The sequence below is a fragment of the Sander lucioperca genome, chromosome 16 (genome assembly GCF_008315115.2).
Source record: "Sander lucioperca isolate FBNREF2018 chromosome 16, SLUC_FBN_1.2, whole genome shotgun sequence".
In the NCBI taxonomy this organism is placed as follows: domain Eukaryota; kingdom Metazoa; phylum Chordata; class Actinopteri; order Perciformes; family Percidae; genus Sander; species Sander lucioperca.
The window spans coordinates 5,601,170-5,625,586 of NC_050188.1; the positions used below are offsets into that span (position 1 = coordinate 5,601,170).

At 40.9% G+C, this 24,417-nt stretch overlaps 1 protein-coding gene across 4 annotated transcripts in view; it reads right to left on the reverse strand.

Moving 5' to 3' along the window:
* Nucleotides 1-24,417, reverse strand: part of trappc9 (trafficking protein particle complex 9) — a 278,262-nt gene that overhangs the window by 60,760 nt on the left and 193,085 nt on the right. For all 4 annotated transcript variants that reach the window (XM_031278503.2, XM_031278502.2, XM_035992820.1 and 1 more), the window contains one exon: nt 24,003-24,093. In XM_031278503.2, coding sequence (XP_031134363.1) covers nt 24,003-24,093 — 91 coding nt within the window. The remainder of the gene's footprint in view (nt 1-24,002; nt 24,094-24,417) is intronic.

Here is a 24,417-nt window from a genome sequence, read left to right on the forward strand (position 1 = left end):
CCCCCTCGACTCATTTCCTGGTTCTCCTCCATGAACAACATGAAATCAAGGAGAGGGTTAACTTTTCCTGCTACAGATTCCCCACTGTGGTCAGAAAGCACAGGGGAGACACTTTGTTTCTCTCACTATGACTCTAGCGTCGGCACTCTTATCGCCGTCACTCTCTCACTTCTCCTTCGCTCGGCCACTTACGTAGGCTACGCGAAAGCTCTGCGTGGAGCCTCCGCAGAACCATAATTTACGCTTAAGTCCTACGTCCTACACACACAGTGTAGTTTGATCAAATCTTGAATAAAAACTGTATCAAGTCCATTTTATCAGAAGAGGACACATGAGCAAATGTCATTTGAGGCTTGTGCTGGCTTTGCAAAACCAATATATTAGTCTAACTGTAAAGGAGCCACGGATTCTAATATGCTGGAATCTGTGGGACTCACAGATTGAGTATGTGTGTGTGTGTCTCCACCTGTTATGCGACCGTGTCCTGCTCACACCAGATTGTCTGAATCACGCTCGGGCAAGAAGGCAGAACTAAGGCCCTTCTGCTTTCATTTATAATTCAGAGCAGCGCCACATACCATTTGTCTCCTACAGAATTACAATTTCATATCTCCTGTTTCTGGGGAATTGCTTTTCGAGACGAAAAAAAGAAAAGAAAAAGAGGCACTTATTCAAGGTTTCAGGTGTTCTTTTGTGAGAGCTCTTTAGGGAGCAAAAAAAAGATACAGTAAGAAAGCAGAGAGCTCTTTTTCCACAAAAGGCTTCTTAGGGCTGTGTGCATCTATCAACGCAAAAAAATCAATACATCTGCTCCGCTTTTGCTGCATCTCATCTTCTCTCTCTCTGTTCAACCTGCACTGATGCCTCTATAACGAATACTACATCTCTTTATATTCAAGTACATACTGTTGTGAATGTACTGGGCTTAATACAGTGAAAACATAAAAGGCTTTACAGGACTGTGTATTGTCTGGGAGACGTATTATCCCAAACAGACTGTCAAAACAATGTTAACAGCTACAGTATCTGAAATGTATGTGCATGCTAAAAACCAGCATTAGCATTACAAACAAATACTAATAGAAAGACTTACAATTTAACTAGGGCTGTCAGCGTTAACGCATTAATCGCAATGTGATTAAGGGCTGACGCCTAACAGGCTACTATTTTGACCCTTTGCAGCAACGTGACTTATCATCAAGCTGCCTCTTCCTCCTAACACATCCTGCTGTTGCAGGCTGCAGGCATGATGGAGAAAGACAGCAGCAATGAAATCCTGAATGTCGCTTTTTATTTTCCAAAACTCCCGGACGGCTCGTAGACAAGTCGAAAGCCATATGCACATTGTGTAAAGCCGAACTAAAATATCACCGAAGCACGTCAAGCTTGAGCTACCACCTACGAGCTAAGCATAGTAGTACAGTTAACGTGATGCTACCCGCTAGCGGACTAAACGGGTAGCAACTAACTGCAGACCTGTCAGCATCGTAGAGGACTCGGGTCTTAAAGACGTACTACGGTTGACCTGTCTCGTTGCCGTCGAGGGGGACAGTAGTTTCACCATACACATACCACACGGAGAAATCAGCCACACTGGAACAGCTATTATTTATTATTATTTAGGAATTACTAAACACTATATTGACTCTAGTAAGGATAAGGATGTTTAGTTTTTTTTAGTTAGGTACTTGGAGGAATTGTGCAATAATGACAGATTCACACATTTTTCTTTTGTTTACAATAAATAAATAATTACAAATCTTAAAATCAAGTTCATAAAGTAACTTTCTTTGCATTCATTTGATTCCCAATCAAGATACACTGGTAAGAATTGCTTTCGATTGTTAATATGTACTTAAAAACAGTTCTGAAATGCAAAATAATAGAATTTTAATCATGTGATAAAATATGCGATTAATCGCGATTAAGTATAGAAATTCAGCGATTAAAAATTTTTAATCGTTTGACAGCCCTAAATTTAATACATTATGGACTGATGGACCTCTTAGAACCAAAGTAAAAGTTCATTCTTGACCTTAAAATAATGTAAAATAAATAAAAGTTTTGAATTTTCAAGTACAGACTTTAACGTCCTTTCTTTGGACTCCTTAAATGTGTAAGGAACTTTTTGGAGATTGTAAAATTGGCTGGGCTAATCCATAATTAGCACAAAGGTCCAATAACAAAGCAGTGCTCGGGTTCTGGCTGAGGAGTCTTTTTTTCTCTCACAAGAAGTCTGTTTAAAAGTTGAGTCTGGGACTTGAACATTACTACAATAGAGCTCCTTCCTGTAATGTATGTTTCTCCATTTTGTCAACAGAGTCACAGCACTTTCATAGAAAATGAAGGACAGAAACATTTTCTGACAAATGAATGCAGAGGTGTATGTTGGGCTTTTCAGGGCCTTTAAAATAAAGATTTGCTTGGCAACTATCAGGAAAGAGGATGTTGTTGTTATGACTCTTAATTCTAGTCTATGTGAAGAGAAATAATGTGAATCAGGGTCAAATAAGAGTGCATAACGATGTAGATCTGCATACTTCCAGACACAGAGAAAGTCCTAATGTTCGGGGAATTCACCTACGAGGTGCTCTGTCGATTTGATTCCAAGGTAGAGTAAGACGACAGAGACATTTGAAATAAAAATGAACACAGTCAGCAAAATAAAAGAGGACTAAATCATTAATACCTCAAAGTCAATGTCTGTATGCCAGAGAAGAAGCATAGGAAAGATTTGTAGTATACAGAAACAGTAGCACAAAAATCCAACACTTCAGTCCAGTGAGCTGCGAGAATGAAAAGTTCTGTGTTAGTGTGTGTTTGTGTGTGTGTAAAGTTGTCTCATCTGCTGCACAGAGCCCAGTAGCAGCCTGGCTGCGACTCATTGGTCAACCTGTCATCACTGGTTGTGACTCACCGCTTAACCTTTGTGAGCGTACGCCGTTATTTAGTACAACACTGGCCCCTTGGGGAGAGAGAAATGGACGGGGCTGCAGCAGGCTAGCCCCCCCACCACACTCCCCACTCATAGAAATTGTCATTTTCGCAGCTCACTGGACAATATTGGATTGTCACACACACACACACACACACACACACACACACACACACACTTACTGTACATACAACACAGCTGCACAGTTTAGACAGAGTGGAGACTGATTCATTCAGAAACAGTTCAGAGTAAACCTACCTTAGTAAGGCTATTAATCCAAAACAGTTGAATGTTTAGTAAGTGTCGACCTACTCTATCTGTAAAGTGTCCTGAGATATGACTTGACACTATTAATACAACTGAATTGAAGTCTTGGCCCAGATATGCGCTGGCTACACCGGAACCCCAGAAATATTAGCCGTTGCCCCCAGAGGCTAAACTGTCGTCAGACCGATAGCCGATGGGTTCCAAGATTGCCATGAGGTTGACCATTTGTGGCTTTAAATGAATTGCTATAACTATTGGTTGGATTGTGATTAGATTTGGTTCACATTCATGTTCCCCCAAAGGCCAGGATCCCTGAACTTTGAATCTAGCGCCATGATCAGGTTGAATATTTTAAAATATGTTGAACACTTTGGTTTATGACTAAATATGCTCAAAACTAAATATATTCGCATCAGCCTCAGCTGTACTTTGTGTTTAGTGCTAATAAGCCAATGTTAGCATGCTAACATTAGATTGTGAACATGGTAAACATTATACCTGCTTAACATCAGCATGTTAGCATCGTCATTGTGAGCCTGTTGACACACTGCTGTCTGAATACAACCTCACAGAGCTGTTACCGTGGCTATATACTCTTAGTCTTGCACAAAAAAATGACATGCATAATATCATATCCATCACAACAACTTCTGCTATACACACAGTTGCAGTTACAATGTAACATAACAATATTTAATATTCAATATTTAAAAACAGACTATTTTCTTTGCATGTAATGATCACATACTGTAAAACACTGGAGATCAAATGAATTCTTCCACAAAATAATCCCTGTACTTGGATCCCTGCGGATGTCATAAGTGAACAATGTTCGCTCAATACATAATGGGGGCCCTCTAATTTGTTGTCTATTCTAAAATAGAGGACATTGACATTACTATTGCCAAGTGCAGTTGCAGAAGACAAACACATGTAGTGTATAATGTCAAGAATGGAAACCAAATGAAGAGTGTCAGTAAGTACTCAAGGGTAACTCAAAAACTGGCCATCATTCACTTTTCTCCATGCTAATAATACAATGCAGCTGATGCAGGTATTTCAGCTGGCAGTCACTGAGGTGCAATTGTTGGAGCTCAGAACTCTTTGAGGTGTGAGTTACTGTGAGATATATTTTGAATTGGGAAAGCAACCAAAGCCCTGCTGGCAGTGTTGCTGGAAATTTTTTCCTGAAACTTAAAAAACAGTCAAAATAGTAGTGTGTGATTCAGCAGAACAAACCAAGGGGGTAAGTGAGCATCTGGAAAGCGTACCTCCAATGGAGAGATTCTAGGATAACGAGCCATCACCTCCCGTTGGCATTCCATTGACTCCCATTCATTTTGGCGTCACTTTGACAGTGAATAACTTTACATCTGTAGCGTTTAAAGACTTTATTTGTCCATTGTTTATTTCTAAAGAAACACTACAATGTATAAAAGGCTCCATTACCTTGTATCTCACATTGTGTCATAACCATGCGACTTTCTGTCGCACAGTAGACAAATTACCGTATAGTCAGGAGAAGCTCGCAGGCAGTTTCGACTTACATTAGCTGTTTAAGTTTAATTACTAATAACTAGCATTTTAGTTAGCAATCATTAGCCTGTGCCTATGTTATCTCCTTACATATACCTACGCTCTCCGTCTCTGCAAGATTGGGAATGGTTGAGATTTCTCTTGGCACAGCTACCAGAAGACTTTCAGACAGGTTGCTCACGTCACATCTATGTTGTCAAGCTCAGTTTGAGGCTGTGCAGCACGCTCAGCCATCACCGGAATAGTGACTTCACTGGTCTCCGTAGAAATATATGGCGTTGCTGTGTCCATTATTTTACTGTCTATGGAACAAACGGAAGCCTTCCCCTGCTGTAATCTTCATAACATTAAAAGACCAGCCAACTGTTACAAGTAGTTGCTGCATCTGAGAAAAAGACTGTGGTATTATATAAGCCAGCATTGAAAATAGACCAGCAAGTGGGATCCCTGGAGCTAATTATTAGCCGCGCCGTGATTGTCTTTAAATACCAGGTGGGCAGAACAATGACGGGTCCAGACAAAAGAGAAGAACAAAAGGCCATCTCTGTTTGATAAAAGGAGGACATAAAGTGAATGTGCCACCAAGAACATGTTATGGGTGTGTGATGTGTATGTGTGGTCACTGACAGAGTAATGACATTCTGTGTTGTGCTCAAACGTCCGACTACAATGCCAATAATCACCTATCAATCACCAATCACAATCATCAGTATGTAGTGTTCATTACAACGGAAGTTAGTTCCCTTTTTTTCAGAGGAAATCCAGTTACACTTATTGTCTCAATGAAATGCATGTACTGTATATTTGACACAAAAAGGCAAATTGTTATGTGGTTCGGTAAAAAAAATGTCTTGACCGGTGAATTTTTTTCATCAGCCAGTCCCCTTGGCTGGTGAGTCAAAAAGTTGATTTCAGACACTGATTGAGAGCAGGCAACTGGGAGTAGCAATAGTAAAAAATACTACAGAAGTGGCAATACAGTACTGCTACTAGTACTGCAGCTTACATTGCCGATCAGCGTTATAGTCTTGGTGTTTGGAGTTTTAATGCCCAAACGTCGCCTTCCAGGCAGTGGGGCAATGGTTATATTTAGCATTAAGGTTAGGGTTACATATGTAACAAAGGTTCTATGAAATCTAGGTTACTGTCAGGTGTAATATCTAGGCATTAAAATGCCTGAAAACGGCTGAAACAGATCAGTTAAGATAGGGGGAGAGATAGAGGAACACAACACAATCTGATAGAGCTGTGAGGGCGGTGGGAGTGTCAGCAGTTGTGGGGTATCGCAGGGGTGAGGTGGGGAGGGTGGCATGACAGTGGTGCATTTTTCAAATTTAGTAAACTGTGTTAAGTTGCAAAAAACACTTGTCTTTTAACTCCGTAGGCGTTTATAACAATAATGATAGAGTAACTGTGTTTGTAGCCTCATTTAACCATCATTTTCCCATCTCCGTCTCTGTGAGCCAGCATTGCTAGTGGCGCTAGAAGACAATCTGCACATAGCTGTCAATAAGCAGCGCTATTCTGTTCAACTGCAACTCCATAATGGGGTGGAAGGGGGATAGATGCTCCCATGTGTGACTATAGCAAGCACTAGATATGAGTCCTGCCGATCGATTTATCCAGGCTTTCAAAGCAATTATTTCTACTAGTTGCACAGGCTGCCGAAAGACTTCATTAGAATTACCCCTTCCAGTCAGCGATCCCTCATATTCAGGGTAAGGTCATAGAATAGATCAGTGGCCACTGTTTTGAGTCAGGTGCCACATACCATTTAGAAGAGGAAAGATGTTTTTCAGCGGAGTGGAAGCCAAATGATGGGTTGGCTTTGTTTGGTTGACAGATAACTGAATTACTGCCATAAAATTTAGAATCGGGTAAAAAAAAAAAAAATGAAGGGCTTTGATGTGGAATATTTAGGGGTGTGTGACTCAGAAAACAAATACAAGAGTCAGCTACAACCACATATCCAAATCAAACTGTTGGAAATGTGTTTTCAAAAATCAATATGGCTGCCAAAAGCTAATCTTTTCAAGTAACTCTCCTCTGCTATATTTTCTCACATCTATTTTATGCTATCCATTCCCTGTAATAAAATTCACACACAGACTCATACTGTGTACAATGCTTCCTGAAAACTTGACTATTAACAGTCTTTAAAGCATGGAAAAGTGTAATAAAATATGATGCTGCCTTAAAAAAACACAAGCCAGAGGCAAGTAACGTTACTACTAGTACTTATGGTACGCTACTTCCAAAGCACACCGTTCCCTTAGTCCTCCTGGTTAAAGGCAACTACTAAAGACATGAGCTGTTTTATTTACAAGGGCAGGAACACAGTGTTGTTGAAAATGCCAAATGTAAATGAATGGCATTGTTCCGGGAGCTGAGGTAAATAACACTTGGTTGGCAGCACATCAGTAAAAGAATGGAGTGGTGTAGTAGACCTTTTTTTCTGAGATGAACCAATATTAACGCTTTTAATGATTTTGTACTTAGGTGGCCAGAAACACAACACCAAATGAATGTCTCGCTGTGTCTGTCGGATGTGTAGGCAACGTGTTGGCCATAGGAACTTTATTAGGTGATAAAATTGCAGTGTAGCTTTACAGCTTGTGCTGTTTTTGGTGACTTGCCAAGTGACCAAAATATCAATTATTGCAGGTTTAAAATTGTATCAGACAGACTTTGAATTGCAGTGTACTGTGTTATCGTCACCAGCTTATCTACACTCACCTAAAGGATTATTAGGAACACCATACTAATACCGTGTTTTACCCCCTTTCGCCTTCAGAACTGCCTTAATTCTTCGTGGCATTGATTCAACAAGGTGCTGGAAGCATTCTTTAGAAATGTTGGCCCATATTGATAGGATAGCATCTTGCAGTTGATGGAGATTTGTGGGAAGCACATCCAAGGCACAAAGCTCCCGTTCCACCACATCCCAAAGATGTTCTATTGGGTTGAGATCTGGTGACTGTGGGGGCCATTTTAGTACAGTGAACTCATTGTCATGTTCAATAAACCAAGTTGAAATGATTCAAGCTTTGTGACATGGTGCATTATCCTGCTGGAAGTAGCCATCAGAGGATGGGTACATGGTGGTCATAAAGGGATGGACATGGTCAGAAACAATGCTCAGGTAAGCTGTGGCATTTAAATGATGCCCAGTTGGTACTAAGGGGCCTAAAGTGTGCCAAGAAAACATCCCCCACACCAGTACACCACCACCAGCAGCATGCCCAGTGGTAACAAGGCATGACAGATCCATGTTCTCATTCTGTTTACGCCAAATTCTGACTCTACCATCTGAATGTCTCAACAGAAATCGAGACTCATCAGACCAGGCAACATTTTTCCAGTCTTCAACTGTCCAATTTTGGTGAGCTTGTGCAAATTGTAGCCTCATTTACCTATTTTTAGTGGAGATGAGTGGTACCTGGTCGTGTCTTCTGCTGGTGTGGCCCATCTGCCTCAATTTTGTTTGTGTTGTGGCTTCACAAATGCTTTGCTGCATACCTCGGTTGTAACGAGTGGTTATTTGAGCCAAAGTTGATCTTCTATCAGCTGGAATCAGTTTTCAGACCATTCTTTGTAAACCCTAGAAATGGTTGTGCGTGAAAATCCCAGTAAATGAGCAGATTGTGAAATACTCAAACCAGCCTATCTGGCACCAACAACCATGCCACGCTCAAAGTTGCTTAGATCACCTTTCGTTCCCATTCTGACATTCAGTTTGGAGTTCAGGAGATTGTCTAGACCTGGACGACACCCCTAAATGCATTGAAGCAGCTGCCATGTGATTGGTTGATTAGATAATTGCATTAACGAGAAATCTTACAGGTGTTCCTAATAATCCTTTAGATGAGTGTATATTGTTTTTTTCTGATGGATAGTAGACCTTGAAACTAGATTAATATCAAATTCAAAAAGAAACCCCTAGAAATGACATCTACTTTAAAAGGTCCGTTTGGCCCTATACTGTCACAATGTAAGTTAAGTATGTTAATGAATGCTCATTAAAACCCAAACTGTTACAAAACCAAGGCTTTTCACAAAGAAAGTTTTTTTTGTTTGAGCGTGTGAAGGCTTATGATTCAATCAGATTGGAATATGGTATGGATATGGAATATTGGTGAGTTGTTTTTAATGGGGTCAGTTCAATTTGAATCAAACGTTAAGTTGTTTGACTATCAATTTAGCCGCTTCCTACTGGGACATTTAGACTTTATTAATATGCTATTGCAAATCCGGTGATGCACCCTTGCTGACAGCTATGAAAGCTGCTAATGAGTGACAATTAGGCCAATAGCTAATGATAACAGTCAGTGTTATGAGGAAAGGCAACATTCACGATAATCGTTCAGACCATCAGCGCCATTTCAACTGATCTCCTGTGCTGCAAAGCTTTTATCTTATAACAATGCCAGTCCTAGCAACCATACTCTATCTGACCCCAGTAATAACAAGCATCACCATGAGAGGCAATGATGCCAGTTTTTTTAAACTCAGTGTCAAATTACTTTGTCTATGTGGGTGGGTGTGAATGAGAGAGAGAAACCGAGTGAAAATAAAGAGACAGGGAAAAGAGATAAATAGAAAATGTGACAATGTGACAGTGTATTCTCGTCAAGTGTTTCCCAAAATACATCTCCTGTACTTTTCAGGCCCACTGGGATGCTGCAATGATGCTCCACGGCCCTTGAAGACTCCCCACAATATACTGTCATCCAGTCACATATTATTCTAACGGCATGCCCTGTGTACACACCACTCTTGCTCGTACCCCAGGGCAGAGAGGGATGATAACAGCGTCCGCTCAGTGGTTCTCGGTAGATGTCCTACAACAGCGCTGGCCAGAAACCTGTCAGAAGTGTGAGTGGGATCGGTCCATTGACTAAAAGTGTCAGTTACCCACAGGGTTGACACAGACCTGTCAGCGGGCAGCTGTTCCTGTGAATCCCTAGCTGGCCAACATCTGCTTCACCACGGTCAAACATGATTGATTACCTGCTACATCGTAGTAGCCACACAGAAAAAGATGGGATGGCAAAGACGCAGCAGTGATGCTCAGCAAAGCACATCTATATAATAATGCTAAAAATAAATCCTGTGTGAGACTATCTGATCATAAACAAACACAACAGGAAGGTTGAGTTTCCTCTGGGCCAATCATTAATAACTGTTCTGACCCTTAACTGCAGCAGCTTGTTGTCAAACAGTGGTGAGTAACCACATTCACCCTATCAGCTACGTCCTCATGATGGATGGCCAAACAAAGAAATAGACAGAGAACTTTCTATTCTTCTTTTTCTCGATTTCATTTTGGGAGACATGAAGAAAATTGAAGGCATCTATACACTGGAGAAAAAAAATAGTCTAGGAACAACCCAAGGGCTGCTCCACTCATGTGGGAAAAGTTCTGATTATGAGTCTGTGGCACCAGAGCATCATTGAGGAGGATCAATAGCGACAGATGAGTGCAGTGGAGTGACTTCTCCCTCTGAGGGGCTATGTCATATCCCACCAGCGTCAAAAAGACTGGCAGGCTCTGCAGATGTCTAGGCAAGCAAATGTTTGTGGACTGGCTCCCACCCCAAAGTGGCAAATCCTGGATTCAACAGGATAAGCGGGTCACCAAGGACCAGGCCAAAGATCAAGTGTGTTCCTGTTTGTTTACTGCTGAAAGGATTGAGATTGAGATGACACATCGAAGCCGCTCTTATGCACTGCTTTTTCTAAAAAATAAAATCATTACCAAAAAGCAGCCATGGTCCATTAAAGTTTGACATAAATTGTCTTATTCACCACAATGGCAGTCCTTTAGATATCGTTAATTAGATATAATAATCACTGAAGTAGGTCCTTGCTAAAATTACTATTTGAAATACAGTAAACAGTTACTTTTACAGCTGATAGCTTGCACTGTAAATCACGGCTCACGCTGCCATAAGGTTTCACGGAAGTTTATTGGAGGATTGTTTTGTTTTTTTCATGTCATATTGTTTCACAATTCAAATGTGTGTGGGACTGCTAGCTTTAGAAGTACTGGCTGAAGAGGTATGTCATGATTTCACAAAATTAGAGGGTTTTTTCTTTGGTGATGATGTACTTCACTACAGTTAGCTTTGTTAAGCCCTTTTCTGTAGTAATGTTAGTTCATATAAGCTATTTAAACAGGGTACATTTCATGACTGAGATGGCTAAAACTTGCCAATTAGTCAGTACTTACTAATAGCAAAGGCCACAAACACAAGATTTCCTTGTTTTTTTTGTTTGGGAATGAGTATTGCAGTGTTTTACCAAAGACCTAAATCTTTGAACACTAGTTTGAGGGTGGTAAATAAGCACAATCTGCCAATAATGCCCAGGCAGGAGTCATTGATATACGGGAAAGGCCTTGCTCGCCGAAGAAGTTGTATTCAGCTGCCGAATGAGAAGAAGGAACAGGTGCTAGCAACCGGTCTGGGCTGAGAAGGTCTATGGAAGAAAGGACTTTTGCTAATCGAACAGCCAGTGTAAATTAGGCTGTGTCTATGCATGGAAAACTGGCCTGCTGCCACCCTAAACACAAGGCGACTATATGTTACATGTATAGTATGCTTACACTTTCTCCCGCCAATAGCAAGTGTCTTCAAAATATGTTACGGTTAACATAAAGTCACTAGTTAATCGTTTTTAGTTACGCTAGTTCTAGGAACGGCATTGTCACCACATTGGTCCAGACTGAAATATCTTAATATTAATATTAATATCTTAACTTCTATAGCATTGTTTGCCATGAAATTTGGTACAGACATTGATATTCACCACAGGACTATTTGTAATTACAGTGGTAATCATTTGACTTTTTATCGAGCACCATCACCAGGCCAAAATCAAGCTTGTACATTACTTATTATTATTACTCATTACCAAAATACTAGCCTCAGATGTGGGATTTCTTAGCAATCAAATTCAAATGATAAAAGGCTACGACTGTTGTTAAAACACCTCAAGAACACATCCACTGCTGATCTGTTTGTGTTTTACACTGTTGAGGATTGATGGTGCAGGGCCACATCTAATAACAAGGCAGTGCTCATTTCCCTGTACTCCAGCAGGTGAAACAGCTGTGTCACAATATTCCCTCTTTTAGTAGCACTTAAAACAGTGTGGCAAGGCGCTCCAGACATTCTCACAATGAAACCAGAGGCTGGACCCGGTTGCATTTAGAAATGTCAGGTAATCTGTCTTTCAGGGATGAAAAAGCAGCCGCTGGGGATACTCTTGTTTCCTCTAAAGAAATCAATGAAGGAGGTGGCTTTATTTGATAGAAAGCAGAGAGGGAGAAACAGGTTTAAGCTGAAAATACATTTGGAAAATGGTGGGAGAGGGAAAAAAAAAAAAACAAACTAAAAAAAACATTGGTTCTTAGAATAAACAAGGAAACTAAACGGACGGTTACACCACACTGGAAAGAAAAAAGGAGATAAGTTAAAAGAGATAATAAGTTATATGAAGTATATTGATACATAGTCATTTCTAGGCTAAATGCTTTCCTAGCCCATTTATCATTGGTACAAAAACAGAGTCTTGTCATCTCTCCACAATCTAATCTCCACAACTTAAATCCGTGCATTTTCTGTAACTGCATCTACCTCTCTTTACTTAGAGTTTCCCTTTCTTTTCTTCTTTTTCCCATCCAACCGGTCTAAATGAACGAGCGAGCGCGTGGTGGGCTAACTGTGGCAGGCCGGAGGAGTGTTGATTTATTTCCACAGCTCACCCAAACTGACGCACTGACGGCGCGGCTTGTTCTGTAGCCATGATAAATGCCCCATAAACAGACGCTCTGAGCCTGCTAAATGTTCTTACTCTAGATCCACACAGGGCCGGGGAGGAATAAAAAAAGGCTAGACGCAAGCATAGAGTGGGCCACTGTATTCTGTGCTCTCATTTCCACATTAAAGCTACCAGGGTGATAGTACAAGACTGGTGATTCCAGCCACAGTAGAACAAATGATCCTTTCATGTCTGCTCTCCTAATGTGGTACAAAACAAAAGTACTGTGTTGTGATAATCCTGCATGGCACAATGTGTAGAAATCATTACTCACATTCATGATGGGTTAATTAGCTGGTTGAAAAACAATAGACAATTCACAGCAGTCCATCCGCTTAAACTACCTGAGCAGAAGAATTATTCGAAGACTGTGAGGGCTTCTGCTACCTCATCTCATCATTACGCGCTTATCAACCGTTTGAGTATCTTCGTCTCCGTCCACACACACACACACACACACACACACACACACACACACACACACACACACACACAGCCAGTCTGAGTCAGCACTGCCTCTGTAAATCACACGCACTGGCCCAGGAGACAGTGAGGTACGTGTTGTCCGTCCTCCCATCTCGCTCCGGCTTTCTACTGCCTTTAACAGGGTACCTTTAGCTTGGCTGACTGACAGAGCCTGGGCAACAGAGCTAGAAAACAAGCAGATAAATCAGCTTCTGCCTACCCAGTGCTCCTCCTAGCGCCTATCAGTCATCTAAATGGGCAGCACCCCTGCCACAAATTTAAGCAAATCTGCACTTCAATAGGTGGGTGGTGAAGTAGGGTGTGGGGTGGTAATGTCTTTGTTTGTGTACTAGGGGAAATGGAAACAAACAAGCCCTTTAGGTGTGATTTCTTTTTTTTTTATCACGTTAAAAGAAGTAAACTCCAGTCTTTTACATGAAAGTCGCTGCATGCCTTATTCCACCACACCAAAAAAAACACCTTTACTTCCCCCACTCACTGCATAAAGTACACATTACTTCCAGCATTGGACGTTGAGTTAATGAAACGTTCAATATTGATTTGATTCTCAGGATACTGGGCTACACTTTCAGCAATCTGAGTCACAAACATAGCTATGGCCGGTCACATTTTAGAGGTTAACACTACTTTTTTTTTTTTAAATTACTAGCAAGTTAAACAAACTGACAAAACTACTGATGAGCAGAGTAAAGAAAAAGGTTTCCTCATTAATGACAGAGCTGTATCTCTGGGCTAAATCACCAAGCTCGACATGGTTTTGCATAAATCGATAATGCATCACTTTTAAAGGTCCCATGGCATGACAATTTAATTTATTATTATATTTAAAGCTACAGACACAGAAATGGCACATCCTAAGGAAAGCTCATTGTGGGACTGGCTCTAGTGGCTGTAATTCTGCACCAAGGCTGAATTTCGGGAAGGAGACTTCAGATACAGTATTAGGGGACCACTAAGGCCTATATAAAAGAGACTTCAGATACAGTATTAGGGGACCACTAAGACCTATATAAAAGAGACTTCAGATACAGTATTAGGGGACCACTAAGGCCTATATAAAAGAGACTTCAGATACAGTATTAGGGGACCACTAAGGCCTATATAAAAGAGACTTCAGATACAGTATTAGGGGACCACTAAGGTCTATATAAAAGAGACTTCAGATACAGTATTAGAGGACCACTAAGGCCTATATAAAAGAGACTTCAGATACAGTATTAGGGGACCACTAAGGCCTATATAAAAGAGACTTCAGATACAGTATTAGAGGACCACTAAGGCCTATATAAAAGAGACTTCAGATACAGTATTAGGGGACCACTAAGGTCTATATAAAAGATACTTCAGATACAGTATTAGGGGACCACTAAGGTCTATATAAAAGAGACTTCAGATACAGTATTAGGGGACCACTAAGGTCTATATAAAAGATACTTCAGATACAGTATTAGGGGACCACCAAGGTCTATATAAAAGAGACTTCAGATACAGTATTAGGGGACCACTAAGGTCTATATAAAAGATACTTCAGATACAGTATTAGGGGACCACTAAGGTCTATATAAAAGAGACTTCAGATACAGTATTAGGGGACCACTAAGGTCTATATAAAAGATACTTCAGATACAGTATTAGGGGACCACTAAGGTCTATATAAAAGATACTTCAGATACAGTATTAGGGGACCACTGAGGCATATATAAAAGCATCCAAAAAGCAGCATGTCATAGGACCTTTAAATTACTTTCTAATCTCAAAATACTAACTTTCAACGCAAACAGCAAATTATTCGAATTGTTTTTTCTGAAAATGAATTGACAATGTACTGTAGACAGTGTTGGTGTTTTATGTTGTCTGATATTTTCACTTAAGTTATGCATTTGTTGTTTTAAAAATCTACAGACACAATAATAATATGCAATTCAGTACATATCACCTTTTTTTATTCCACGCATTATTTATCCTTATAAAAATCTGGTGCCTAAATTAACCACACAATGCAACTTGACCGCCAACAGTTCGGCCAGAAATGTGTTTGTATTATGCTTCAAACGGCTAATGTAGCCTCAATTTATCGAATTTCACAAAGCTCCCTTTGGAGTCCCAAAAGGATTTCAGTCATTTTCAGTGAACTCCCCAACACCTCTAAACAACTGTGATGTGCAACATTAGTGGAATACCCCCTTGGTGAGTTGATAAACTACATAATCTGTAGAAGTAATGAAACTTTGCATGCCATGAACATTTTTGTGTCTTCTTTGTGTTCAGTGATATTTTTTGGATTTATGTTTATTCATTTTGCTACATTTTCTGCTTTTTGTCTCCATGTCAGAACACCATCTATTATTTAGCTACCTGTAACATTCCATCCACCCACCAATTATCTAAACTCTCTTATCCATTACAGGGTCTTGGGGGGGCTAGAGCTTACCCCATCTGACACTGGGCAAAAGGTGGGGTATAACCGGGTACACCACGCACAGGTCGCCAGTCTATCACAGGGCTCAAAATATAATACTGTCTAAGCATATCTAAAATAAAATATGGTTGTGCACAGTAGAACAGTGGATTGATGTGGCCTTCCTCAGAACTTGGTGGCAGACCGGACTGATGTCACCATACCACCATCTCCCACATGCCCCATCACTGCTGTGCAGATGACCGCAGCGGAGCCTGGAGTTGATGTATGCTCATACTGCAGATGTGACATATTACCAGTCACGGTGGTAGTCAGGACAAACTTCCATTTCAGCCATGCATGCATGCATGCATTCTTTCCCATCCCCTCTCTCAGGTCAGCGGTTCTAATCATCATCGCCACAACAGGACCTCAGTGTTAGGTGCGTGTGGGCCGCTTGGCAGTACCATTTGTCAAACTTGCAGCACTCACGGCGATTGGACACCTGACAAAAGCTTAAAGGCATATTATTCCATGAGGCGCCCCCCGTGTGTGTTGAAAAGCCACCGCCTGTGACTGCTCCAAATGTCCATTTGTGTGCGCGTGTGTGTGTGTGTGTGTGAGGTTGGAGGGAAAAACTACGCTGGTGTGAGCCAGTTCAGAAGCGCTGTCTTATTAAATTATCTCTCTGCCTTTTACAGCAAGGCCCCCACCCTTCTCTTTCCATCTCTCTCCCAGGCTAAACATTTGTCTTTCCATTCATGGGTGAATTTGTATTCCATCGAGATGGGTTGCCGGTGGCAGAGGGGGAGGGTGGGGAATGGGTGCAAAGTCCGCTTTCAGGCTTGCTGTTTTCCATCTCACTGCTTGGTTACGGCTCTCAACAGGCAGGCAATACTGAAAATCAAAGCCTGGCTACAGGTGCTTATATTTGGCTACTTGATTGTGCTTTGTATTGATCACCTGATTTTATTTTAAAATATTCATCATTAACATTACAACAACAGTTATTTAAATATTGCACATATTTCTGACACTAGGTTCATTTTTTACGTAGATTTCCTTATGTCTTTAATTTGTCTTAATATATCCTACTGCTGGCATGTTACCTTAACTTGAACTTTATTTGTTCCGTTATATTATAGTGTGGATTTAAGTATGGGACAATTTTCTTTTTTCTTACTCAGTCACATTTACTTGCAGTAAACTACTCCTGTTTGCTGTTACACCAACTTCCCTCAAGAGGATAATTAAAACTGTCACCCTTATCTTAACAATGTCAGGGCGCTTCCTGTTTGATACAGACCTTGTGATCTCCTTTAGCACAGCATCATAACCTGCTTCGATGGTGTCAACCCCTCAGAGAGCTCCGTCTGATTGGCCAGGTGGCTGTTTATTTAGCAACACTCCATTAGGTTGACAAAGCGACTCCTATCACGAGGTGCACCACTTTGCCTTTAATCAAATTGACAGCTGAGGAGCTATAATCAATTGGGCTATTTACATTATGCCAGGCTGCAAAAAAAAACAAATGATACCACCTGTTCTGGCATTAGAACCGCTACTGGGTTACACTGATATGGACGTATGAAAGTGCAAATAAAAATGTTTAAGTGGAATTGAGTCAACACGCACTGGATTTGTGATAATCGACAAGACAAACTGCATTTGATAACACTGCCTTCACACCACATTCAACACCACAGACTGTAAAAATAGTGGATGATGCAGCAGTGACGTCACATATTGGTTTGTGGACTACTGTTTTTAAGCCTCAAGTTTGGCAATTTTTTTAAACCGGATGCAGCGGTTTTTGGACGAGAGGGTGGAGCTGGGGAGGACGACGCGGACAAGCTAGTGTTGTTAATGGTTGCAATGGCGCTGCGCTAAATGCTAGACAGAAAGTTAACGTGGACCACCGGGTCCTGACGCCACTGATCTACATTCACGGCAGTACAGAAAATTGGCAAACTTTCCCTTAAGTTACCAGCCAATGCTAGCTGTAGCTAGCTAGCATGGTTGGCAGAACAAGACCTGAAAGCTTCTTCCATCTATCTAGTCTATGTTCAAAACACAGAGCCCGTTCAATACGTGCCTGTATCAAACGGGCCGATTGCTTGGCCTGTGGTATTTCTCGAAAACCGCACCGCAAACAACTTCACGCTCGACACTGTGCTTCCTTGGGTCCTGTGTAATACATCTGCCATGACATACTTGCGTCCCCAAGCAATGCTAGTTAGAGCATACTCGCCATTTACTAACAGCTGGCTCTCTGGGACCAGGCTATTTCTGGGAACAAAAGCGTTCATTTCCAAAGTTGCATCGCTAATGCCTTACATTTTTGAGTTTGCTACAGAGTAACATCTCTGGTCTCTCTTTCTTCATCTGTTCTTGAATGTACTGTAGCAAGCGACGGAAAGCGAGCTGTACCCAGCATGCCGTTCGGCGGTGTAACAGTTAACGGGGATGCCCTCTCAATACACTACACAGTGTAACACATAAAGCACTACTGATAAATAAGTCCCGTAAATCCCAAGGGCTCGCATTCCACACTGCACTTCCCTGGGTCCTCAGCAATACACCCGCCCACGTGTGAAGTTGATCGGATGAACGGTTGTCGAGAAAATCGAAGGACAGACAGACAGAGACTCGTTTCACTTTAGTTAGATGTTTCAAGTAGAAATGTAACGTTTTGAAAAGTTAAGCTCTCTGTTTCATGGCTCTCAGGTGAAAACTTACTGTGTTTCATATAAATGTTGTACATTAGTTTTTGTTTTTTTTGACGTGACTGTGTCAATTACATGTACTCCACTCTCTTATCAAAAAGAGTGTGTCTTATGGCTCTGACACACCAACCCGACGGCCGACCGTCGGCAGAAAAGGCAGTTGCACTGACTGCCTCCCCGAGTTGGTCAAAAAAGTGCCTCGGGAACACACCGAAGCGACGCCGACTTGAGAGTAGGTTCTGCACGTGAGCGAGACGTAATACGTCTCCATAACAGCAGGCGGTGCTAATCTGTATTGTCGCCCAAACAATGAAAACCGGCAGCTGATTGGACGAATGCGTCACGTCGGTCTGCTCCCGGACTTTACAACCGGGCATAATGGCAGCTTTGTTCAGATAGTTCACCGAAACGTGTTTCTGAAAACATTTTAAGCGAGAAATAGGCCATGCAGTTGCTGAATCTGTCTTCATTTCAGATCGACAAAGGTCAGTTTAAAAGATTTCCGTCAGATTTTGAGAGGCTCTAGTCACGCTGATCCCGCTCGTCATTTCCGGGTTAGCACTCCACCAATCAGATTGGCCACTGAGTCCGACTGCCCGCCCTCCCAGCAAGTCAGTTCGGCCAAAATGAAGGCCGACAGCTCCTCCAACGGACGACGGCACGGAACACACCGAACGGACTCGAGTCACCGACCTCGCCAGACTGTCTGACGGCTGATTATCATGGTTGGTGTGTCAGGGCCATTAAGAGACATCTTGGTTAAATAAAGGTTAAATACTTTTAACCCATTTAAAAGTATTTAACCTTTATTAAATGATACATGTGTAGAAAGCCATTTAAATTTAGAAAATGTCTGTCAAGGAATCCTATAAAACCTCATTTTGACCCATAATGGGATATTAACAATCACCAATACTAATACATCTGATATACTAATATGACATGCTGGGACATATATGTAGAACGAATGTAATAATTATCAACAAAGGTTCTTACTGTAACAAAATCATATTCATTGAACTAAAGGTACTCTGTGGGCTTTTTGACATCTAGTAGTACCATGGAGCTACCACGATACACACTTCAATACTCACTGTGTGTTCATACTGTTTTGAGCTACTCCATTAATTGACAGCTGGTGGTAGTAATTTGTCAAAGAAGAAGCTAGGAAACATGAATGGAAACAATAGAGGTATCTATATTTGACCGATTACACATTTGAATGATCTTTTGCTGATGAATGATGAAAGAAAATAATTCTGGACCTGACCATTTCAGTTTGCTGGAGTCATAAATTGAGCATTTCATCATAGACCTTCTTGTTCACTTTGGTAACAATAGATTCAGTCACCCTGCTGTCGTATTTAAACAATGTAGAGTCTACTGTGTACTGTATTAAAGAGGGGATATCTACATCCTAATTTAGTGTGTTCCATCCCGCAGCCTCTCGTCAAACGTCTTCCCTCTGAGTTCTCCAATTTTAAGGATGACAAGTACCACTTATAGGTTTTGGGAGCGTAATACAATTTTGTCACAGATAATTAAACCAATCAGCCAGCAACCTTCTGAAAAAAAACAATAGTTGAGAAAATATCCAAGGGTGCTCTGCTGACATTTAGGGCCCTGTCTTGCACCCGGCGCAGTGCAGCACAAAGCCCGACGCACGTGTCTTTGCTAGTTTAAGACAGACACAGTTGTCAATTTCCCATCCAGTGCCCGCGTCGTTTAAACAGCAAATGCACTTGCGCCCATCTGTGCGCCCATGGGCGAGGTGTGTTCAGGTGAATTCTTGGCGTATTGCTATCTTGAGGCAGCGGGAAGTGATCGCGCCATTGACCAACAAAAACCTGGTCTAAAGTCAATAGTGCAGCATTTCATTGTTATTTTAACAGCAAATTAGTAAAATGCGCCTAGGTTTATGCACAGCGCGCGCACACTATACTTGTTACACACACACACACACAGGGAAGCGCAGCAGCACACAAACATGCAAAAGATTACAAATAAAAATATTACGGTGCAAATCCGCCATCATAATAGCAATGCACCAAGGTACAAACGCGCCTGGCTTTTAAAGGGAATGGGAGATGACCCTCCGATTGGTTTATTGCATGTTACGCCCAAAACACACCTATGAATTAATGAAGACACTAAGTACAACCCTTTAGAACCATGCGCCCAGCGCACGGACCCTTTTTGTTCGTGCGCTTAGATCCTTAAAATAGAGCCCCTAGACTGTTTGTAGAACTGTCTACCCTTTTCAACAACGCTATGCTCAACGTATACAGTTTACTGGACAGCTTTTTTTTGTTGAAGCAGAAAAGTAAATGATAATGGAAAGCAAAGAAACTCAGTAGAAAAATACTGAAAAAAAGTACTAATTTCAAAATCAGTACTCAGGCAAGAGGCACACATCAGTCCAGACTTATATTAATGCCTATTACAGTTTTAGGCATAATCTTATTTACACGGTTTTTCCTGTTCCATAAAACCTGTCCAAACATTTTCTGCAAATGTGCTATGTTCATTTCTTTCCAAAACAAAAGCACAACAGCAGGCTTTTTGAAGGATTGTTTGTTGTCTGTCCACATATCTAAGGAGAAAAAAGTACTAGATGAGATATGCTCTCTAGACGGCGTAAAGAAAAGAAAGAGGAAACGCAGTCCTCTCTTCCGTTTCTGTTGGTTTTCTTCAAAAACCACATAAACTTAAAAGTAATCCACTTTACATTCTAGCCCCCTCAGTGAATTACAGCCACAATTGAAATTAAGCAGGAACAAAAAAAAAAATACTTGCATCGTTCTTTTGTAATTACTTGGTGAATATCATCAAATGTGATCTTACATTATTGCAGCTCTGCTGATGTGACTGTGAGGCTGATTCTGCCCAGAGGTAGATCATTTACTAATGGCCTCCGATTGCTTCCCATTCGATAATAATAATGAGCTTGTAAACAAACACAAGGCCATATAACTGATTCTGGCATTTTCCATGTTCTCCATTTACTGGAACCTGTGCGATCAAATATTCATAGGTTTCTATGGTAGCAAATCATAAGGAGGCATCACGTTTCTCATGCTACACAATTGGCTGAGCTCAAGCAATGATGTCAGAGTCTTATACAGTAACTCGGGGCTGAGGCACAGTGTCTATAAATAAATACTCCGTTGTTTTAAGATGTTATTGTTACTGTATTTGAATACGTGCTCAGTCAACATTTGAAATGGAAAGGAAATGTATATGTAAGACTGAAAGTTGGCTCTCCTAACCCCCTTAATAATGCGTTAATATATTTAATAACTGTCTGCTTCAGTTTCTCAGATGTCATATTTTTAGTGCCTTTGAACAGTTGTCTTTTAACCCAATCAAAAACTGGATCTTGATGCAACTTTTATGAGATTGTATGTGCAAGTATGCATGTTTTTTTTCATATCAATGTTCTCCACTGACATCCACAAAATAAATGATCTGTTTTATGAAACAAAACTAAACTTAGGTTACGTTCAGACATGCAAATCCGAGAAGACAGACTGTCCAAACTGTTATGACGTTGGCGTCAGTAACTATGTCTGTCCACGGACGTTGTTGTCTTGTTGTCAGGGGAAACCCTGATGGAAATATTGCCATGGTGCTGTCATGGGTGGGGGGGTAATGACTCCCCTGGCGGCTCCAGAAAAGCACATGTACACAGTGCATGTGCACAACTGACCCTATTTACATTTGTTCAAAAAATGTTTTGTATTTTTAATGCACTCAATTTCTAAATAGTGCCATTACACATCAGCAGTGTAATAATCTATAATGAATTCCACGTTTGTCATTTTTTTTTATAGACAAGGAAATGAAGTGTGCTAGAGTGATAACAACCACTGCAACGCCTTTAAAGTCTTATGCTTGAGAAGGGTAAAAAGAGGTTTACAATATTTCACAGGATGCAAATGAAGCAGGCATAACAGCATCTATGTTTTTAAAATTAAAGACAGATTGACATTGTGCAATGATTCTCTATCGATGAGACTGAAACAGCACAGATGAGGCAGTGTCTGCTCAGTAACAGACTTTGGGCAAATGACAAAAAAAAGGATTTTAACTCTCAAGAGTTTAATTGAAGAATTCTGTCACCTCCTTGAGGAGTTTAAATGAACTAATGGCAGTGAAATATTCAAGTGTATTAGATTAGGACTGTGGAGGATTTAATTACCATGAGATCCGCAATGGATTGAAACAGTTTCTACTCTCTAAAAAAAAAAAAAAAAAAAAAAAAAAAGGTAAAATCTTTTCATAGTCAGAGCGGCAAGAAATGTGGGAAAAAAACAGTTGACTGAATGAGCAACAGTTTAAACGTAGTCATTTCTGGCATCTTAAAGTATGTAATCAAAGGGAAATAAACAAGAGTACCATTGTAGAGGCTCAATCAATAGCACAGAAACTGAAAAAAGAAAAAACAAACAGAGCACAAAGCTTTAATAAACACCAGAGCAATTAAATACTACTGTACAATTGAATTTTTTAACAAGCGAGTTATATTCATCTACAGTATCTGTGTAAGTGTGAGGCTTACAGAGACCCAACGGCATTAAAAAGTATCCATTGGACTAACGATTTTAGACACAGAGGAAATGCTTGAACTATATCCGTAATGGAGCCTGTGATAGCCTTAGCAACCCTGACAAAGGCATCCTAATGGGCTGAGGCAAATTATCTGGCTTATAACCAGCAATGCCTGCAAAAGGCCTGAACTGAAACTGCAACACTACCTAGAACAGTGAACCCAGTGAAGTTATTTGCCTTCATCCCCTCCCTATTTCTGTCCCAATAGATTCTTACAGTTGCGTGCTTGATCTGCTGCGTCGCTTCATTTTGCAGACTGCATTCTCTTTGCCAAAGCAGGACAGCCCCAGCTGACTAATCAAAATGCTGGCAGTGCCCGGAGAGGGAGAGGGGCGGGGAATCTCAGAAAACAAACACCCGCAGTAAATCAAAAGCGCTTTCAGAGGATGATCACAGATGGTGCGACCGAAGAGTGCTCCTACAAATTCTGTGTCCCCCCCCCGGTGATCTACACATTTCCCAAGCTGTTGTCTACACTTCTCCAAAATAGCCTGTAGCCCATTAAGAATGCAAATAAAAAACATGGCTTGAGACCAGTTCTGAAGGGTTTATGCATTAAGTGACAGGTAAAGAGTTGGCTATTGATCCACGTAGATAAGAGTGATTGGCGGACAAACATACGGAAAGCATAATGGGAGATCTAATTTGTTTTTAAATGGAAGACGAAATAGCATCTGTGAAGCAAAACAGCCACAGCAACACGAAGCAAACGTTTTCCTCTCATTTCATTTACTTCAAATTGCAGAGAAAAACAATATTGTACAGCAGAAGTATACGTGGAGTTTAGGCATGGACCGGTATGAGATTCTGACGGTATGATAACCTTCAGCAAAAAAGATCACGGTTTCACGGTATTACAGTATTGCAATTACAGCTTTAAAATGTATTATTTTGAAATGTCTGGGTAAAAAAAAAATACTTTTTTTTTTTCCATTGAACACAATGTATTTTATTTTGAACTGCACTGTCTGTCCTTGATGACTCATAAAAAACAGCTCATACCGCAGAAACGGTATGACGAAAAATTTGACTTTTTGACTTAAACAGGTAACCGGCCCACGCCTAGTGGAGTTCACAAACTTATGTTCATAAATGTGGTGCATCACAACTCATAATCTCACAAGCATGGAGATGCGCACGCACGCGCACACACACACACACACACACACACACACACACACACACACACACACACACACAGAGTGTGTGAGAGACTCACCCCACTGCAAAGGAGCGAGCTGTAGGTGCTCCAGGACCAGCTGATTGAGGACTCCCTCCACACTGGCCTCTCCATGGCGCCGCAGGGAAGGGTGGGTACGGTTAAGGGCAACATGATGGAGACGCTTGGTGCATATCGACAACTAATCAACATGAAAAACTTTGCTGTATACACATATACCATAGTTACTTGCAGCAACACTAGGAGTTGAATAAAAGTACATCATATTGTACACTGTGATTATAAATCGTTAAAAGTGAGATTTTAAATATTTAATACAAGCCAGGTTGAGGGGCAATTTAAATGTGAAAGTATCAAAATCAATCCATAGAGAAATATTTTTAAACGAGCCGTCAGGACTTCCGTACGGTTGTAATGTCACAACTATACTACATATAGGTAGTAGGTGTCGCTA